This window comes from Miscanthus floridulus, chromosome 10 (genome assembly GCF_019320115.1).
Source record: "Miscanthus floridulus cultivar M001 chromosome 10, ASM1932011v1, whole genome shotgun sequence".
Taxonomy (NCBI): Eukaryota; Viridiplantae; Streptophyta; class Magnoliopsida; order Poales; family Poaceae; genus Miscanthus; species Miscanthus floridulus.
Window position 1 is genome coordinate 86,152,755 of NC_089589.1, and position 5,632 is coordinate 86,158,386.

The 5,632-nt window shown below is 52.7% G+C and overlaps 1 protein-coding gene and 1 pseudogene across 1 annotated transcript; one reads left to right on the forward strand and one right to left on the reverse strand.

Annotated features, from left to right (window-relative positions):
• Nucleotides 1–297: 297 nt before the first annotated feature.
• Nucleotides 298–1,497, forward strand: LOC136485012 (uncharacterized). Its single transcript, XM_066481963.1, has one exon. It carries the CDS (start codon nt 366–368, stop codon nt 1,104–1,106), a length of 741 nt encoding a protein of 246 aa, XP_066338060.1. The 5' UTR covers nt 298–365; the 3' UTR covers nt 1,107–1,497.
• Nucleotides 1,498–4,360: 2,863 nt separating this feature from the next.
• Nucleotides 4,361–5,331, reverse strand: LOC136488988 (probable glutathione S-transferase GSTU6; annotated as a pseudogene).
• Between the last annotated feature and the right edge of the window lie 301 nt (nt 5,332–5,632).

The window sequence follows — 5,632 nt, forward strand, 5'->3', positions numbered from 1 at the left end:
ACAAAAAGCATTGTAAAGTTAAGCTCGTACAGTAATAACCACAACAAGCCGGATCATAAAACGTCACGAACCACGCTACCGCACAGCATATATGAAATCCATCGCCACCTCCCGTGGCATCCCACCCGTCCATCTGCCATCCAACGCTTCGCCTCAGCGCCGACCCCGCCACACAAGCGCCGACAGCCGCAGAGGATCCCGCGGCCGCACCCAATCCACTCCGCCCGGCCGCACTGCGGGGCCCACCCCGAGAGCAGAGAGGTCAGAGGTCGCTTAAAACCCAAGCAATCCAACCATGAGGGATTATTCATTTTCCGAAAAGAAAAACAAATCAAAGCCGGAGGGAGAAGAAGAGTCGCGAAGGAATGGGGAAGGGCAAGGTGCATCCCTCGCCGTCGCCGGCGGCGGTGGCCGCGGGCGGCGGAGCCGGAGAGATGACGACTGCGGAGGCGGTGCTGATGCGGCTGCTGCCCGCGGCGGTGATCGCGGCCGCGGCGCCGCTCGGGGCCGAGGGGAAGGAGGTGCTGGCGTACCTGGTGCTGGCGTCGCTGCGGTCCTCGGCGCCGCCTACGCCGACGCCTGCGCGCGGCGGGGACGGGAAGGCGGCGGGGGAGCACCACCGGCCCGAGCTCGGGTGCGGCTGCTTCGGGTGCTACACGGCGTACTGGTCCCGTTGGGACGGGTCCCCGGAGGGCGACCGCGAGGCCATCCACCGCGCCATCGAGGCGTTCGACGAGCACCTGGCGGAGGAGGAGAGGGACCGCGGCGGCGGCAAGGGAGGCGGGGGCCGACGCGGCCGGAAGAAGCGCGCCGGCGCAGCTGCTAAGGACGCCGTCGCCGCCGCCAAGGAGAAGGCCAAGGGGAAGGGGAAGGAGAAGGAGCTCGGCGTCGATTCCCTCCCGCCGCTTCCGCTGCTGCATCCCGCGGCCGATCTCCCTGCCCCGGAGGAAGCGCCGAAGATGGAGGACGGTGCGGAGTACCTGACGGCGGAGGATGAGAAGGAGGAGGCTTCGACCGCGGCCGCCGGCGGTGACGACGAGAAGCGGCGGCGCGGGTGGGGCTCCGTCCTCAGCTGGAAGGCGTGGGGCCTCTGGGGGTCCCACTAGTCAGCTACCGCACGGTTCCCCTCCCTCTCCCTGTTCGGTTTAGGTTTGGTGCGTGGTTCTGATGCTTTCTTTGCTAAATTGCTACTGCTGGGGTTTAGCCGTTTGTACTCTAGCTGTTGCTGCAGGTCGTCGATTAGGTAGTTGATTGATGGTTAGTACTCCTTCCGTGACTAGGCAGTGTGAATTAGTGTTGACAGCCTCATACGCCAAGCACCATGATAATAATCAGGATGTGTTTTAATATTTGTTGTTGATGCGGTGGGTCACGTGTTAGGTTCTTGTGTGTACTGTACATATACGCAGGCAGGCAGGCAGGGAGTGTGTGGTTGGTGTAAATTAATCATTGTAATGTACTCCTACTGATTGTAAGGGCGTGTTTAGTTCCGAAAATTTTTGGCTTTTGGCTACTGTAGCACTTTCGTTTGTATTTGGTAAAAATTGTCCAATTATGGATTATTTAGGCTTAAAAGATTCGTCTCGCCGATTACAAGCAAACTGTGCAATTAGTTATTCTTTTTATCTACATTTAATGTTTCATGCATGTACCGCAAAATTCGATGTGATGAGAAATCTTGAAAATTTTTGGTTTTTGGATGTGAACTAAACGGGGCCTAAATGTGGAAGTAGTAGTTGTTGATATGACTGCTGTGGATTGCAATTTTCAAATGGTTTGAACGTGTACCACTTTGGGTCGCTAGCCTAGCCGCCTCGCTAGGACTTGGACTTGGACCAAGTTTTGGCCACGCTTCTGGTAGCAGGGCACGTTTAGGCCTTGTTTAGTTCCCTTTAAAGTTCCAAGTTTTTTCACTCTTTCTCCATTACATTAATTTTTGAACGTTTGTATGGAGCATTAAATATAGGTAAAAAAATAACTAATTGCATAGTTTAGTTGGAAATCATGAGATGAATCTTTTGAGCTTAGTTGGTCCACGATTGGACAATATTTACCAAATAAGACGAAAGTGCTACTATTTATCGGGTTGAAATTTTCTTCAATCTAAACAAGGCCCAAACAAGGCCTTAGTTCCCAAAAAATTTTGGGTTTGGTTACTGTTTGGCTACTGTAGCACTTGTTTTGTTTGTATTTGGTAATTAGTATCTAATTATGGACTAATTAGGTTCGAAAGTTTTGTCTCGTGATTTCTTACTTAACTGTGCAATTAGTTTTTTTTTCGTCTACATTTAGTACTCTATATATGTGCCGCAAGATTCAATGTGACACTTTGAATGAAAATTTTTGGAAACTAAACCGGCCCTAAAAACTTGCGCGGAATTTGCACAGGAAGTGTGATGGCAACTGCTGATTTCTGCTTGGGTCGGCAAGGGAGAACTCGCCCCGGTCAAACCGCACGGGCTGAAATGATTTGGTTGCCGTGAAAAATCTCTGTCTCAGTTTCTGTGTTTGATTTGAATCCGGAATGTTTTTTGCTGATGTCAACAGTTGGACTAGTGGGAGGACTGTGCCCAGAAATGGAACATGGGACTGGGGAACCCTTTGATCAGCTGCGCCCTGATCGTTTGATAGTTTTTTTTTTTTTTTTTTTTTTGACTTATAAGCTGACTGATGGTGTTTTATTGTGAAAGAAAAATATTATATCATAGCTGATATGCATGGCTGATACGCCGCTTGTTCGGCTAGGGCTGGCCAGCCAGCCCCCTCACATGGACACTATTCACATGAACTAGCCTGCAGTACTTCTCTCTCACATAAACGAACCAGCAATGATACTAACCAACCAACCGAACATGCTGACGATCAAACGAAAATGGTGCTGATTGTTAGTTATCCTTTTCTTGATCCAGTCAGCTAGGAAGGCTAATTGTGGCAACCACTGGTGTACTAGTACGAGTATGTTCTTTGCTGGGGGGCTCAGCGTCGGAGGGGATGCAGATGTGTAGTACTGTACAAGGGGCACTGCCATCATCCGGTAGGTACTTTTGGCCAATCTATCTGATCTGTGTTTCAACTTTGAAGAAACCAACTCGCTGTCGCAAATGCCTTTCGACTTCCGGGGGACCTCGTGGCCTGGCAGGCACAGGGAAATCAGGCCGTGGAGGAGGTCAACACTCAAACATGCAGGTTACACAGGAGTCTCTGCTTCGGTTTGGTCTGCGACCTTGCGGCAAAGTGGCGTGCTGCCTGCCCAGTGGGCAGTGGGGAGTGGTGACGGATCACGGATGTGTAGCCTCTGTAGGGATTCAGCAAAACGCCCCCGGCTGCTTTGTCAGGTTGGTGGTGGCTTGGCTCAAACCTACTCGGCGTTACATTTCTTTTTTTTTTATCCATCTTGAGTACGGAACATTTTCATATTCCATCGGTACGTATATTATTTGTCGTTTTAGTTCAAATATAAGAATTAAGGAGAAATGAAAAAGTTACAGTGCATGAGAAGCAAGGGACAGATGTATTATTGTAGCAACCGGATTACCGGAGGATACATGAAACAGACACATTTCTATTTTTAAACAAAAAAGAAGTACAAAATACTAAATTGTCACTTGAAAATAAGGGATTTAAAATTTTATATAAAGCATTTAGAAATTAGGCCCTCGTACAAGGGAATGCATAGGATGGGGTATGATTTCGTGTAAAACACAAGAAACATATGATTTCGTGTAAAACACAAGAAACATACGTTTGCAACCTACATTTTTAGCGCAACATCTCCTTGTTGCTTGGGTGAATAGAGGCTCGTCGGCGTGTGACGTTTACAAGTGTAGAGCTCGCCGGACGCGTGGAGCTAGCCAGCGGCACACAGATGGCAAGGTAGGGGCAGCGCGATGGACGGCGCAGGGGGCAGGTGCAATGGCCGATGGGGCGCTCGGATGCTATGGAGAATGCCGAGGTGGCATGGTCGCGGTGGAAGCTCAATCATGGCGTGGTCGCGGATCTGGGTGGCGACGCATAGAGGGAGAGGTGGGGGCTGCCCGATGGCAGTGATGACATAGAGGGCGGGTGGGATGGCCGGTCGGCACCCAGACGCCATGGAGAACGCCCAAATGACGTGGTCGCGGTGGAGCCATGGACGGCAGTTGCGGCACGGTCGTGGTGGAGCACGGTCGCAGCGCAGTGGACGTGGTGAGCTGGACGAGCGGATTCGATTGGGGGCATATAGACGAGCGAATACGAGTGTTAGGCCATTGGTCATCACGGCCCACCAACGGGAGCATCCGGTAGGCCTAGGAAGCTTCGGGCGTCTGGATGGACATTTTCGAACTTATTAAATGCCTTGCGTCTTAAAACGAATGAAGCATATATGTAACACATTACCAGCACTTTATTTAATTTCTAACAGCAGAACCGGTAAATAAATAAATCCGTTCCAGCTATTATTCGATCGATTGTGTACCGGACTCAGCCTAATAAGCTTGGTAGCTTATTACTCGGTCCTATTATTACTGCTGCAGCTCCATGTACGGCAGCAGCAGCGGCAGCCCAAGGCCGGGCCGCCTGGCCTTGTTATACTCCACAAGCCTCTCCACGTCTGGAATCAGCCCCTTGACAGCATCCAGCGCGCAGAAGCGCTCCGCCCACGCCACCAGCAGCGGCGTCTTGGCGGCGTCGACGACCTTCACCCCGCAGATGGCCTCGGTGGCGTACAGCCATCCAAGGTGGCCGCCGAGCACGACGTCGACGAGCCCCACGGTGTCCCCTCCGAAGAAGGTCTTCCCCCTGGAGCACTCCTTGAACGCCTGCTCCAGCGTCTCCAGGACCGCGAAGACCTGCCTCGCCGCCTCCACCCTCTCCTCGGCCGTCCTGCCTCTGAAAACGGGTACCCACGTGCTGTACAACTGCCATGCATGCAGAATCGGTGTTAGTCACTGAAACAAGAAATTGGTTTGGAGAGGGTGCCATGACTGCTAGTGCGTACGTACCTTGTCTTCGACGTACGAGGCCCAGAAGCGAGCAACCGCGCGGTCGTAAGGGTCAGATGGAAGGATGGGCGCGCCGCCGGCGGCGGACGGGAATGCCTCGTCGATGTACTGCACGATGATCTGGGACTCGCACACGGGCTTGCCGTCGTGGATGAGCACGGGGACCTTCTTGAGCACGGGGTTGGAGTTGAGGAGAAGCTCGCTCTTGTCGTAGAGGCTCTCCTCGGTGTAAACGTAGGTGAGGCCTTTCAGGTTGAGCGCGATGCGCGCCCGGCCTGATCACGAACGGGCTCGCCCACAGGCCAAGCAGTGTAAGCCCTTGGCCACCACCGGTGGCTTCTCCTGCCATGATCCTCAGCTTGTTGTTTAGTGTGAGCCGTGCGTCGTGTGCGCATCGTCTATATAACGGGGCCTAGTTCTTGACTTCCGAGAACAACGAGTAGCAAATCTTGTTTCGTTCGCACGCGCGGGAGTACGTGAGCGAGACAGGTGCACACAGCCCATGTGTGTGGGTCCTGTATGGTTGGTTGGAAACCGTTCGTCACCAATGACGCGCTGCTGGTCGACTGGATTTTCTGTCTTATAGAGTGCCTGGACTAGCCACCTGCTGGAGGAGCGTTGCGGTGCTTTGGATGCATGCCCACGCTAAC

What these genes read in the sequence shown, in the direction of transcription:
- LOC136485012 (XM_066481963.1), top strand. Translation starts at nt 366, where the DNA reads ATGGGGAAGGGCAAGGTGCATCCCTCGCCGTCGCCGGCGGCGGTGGCC.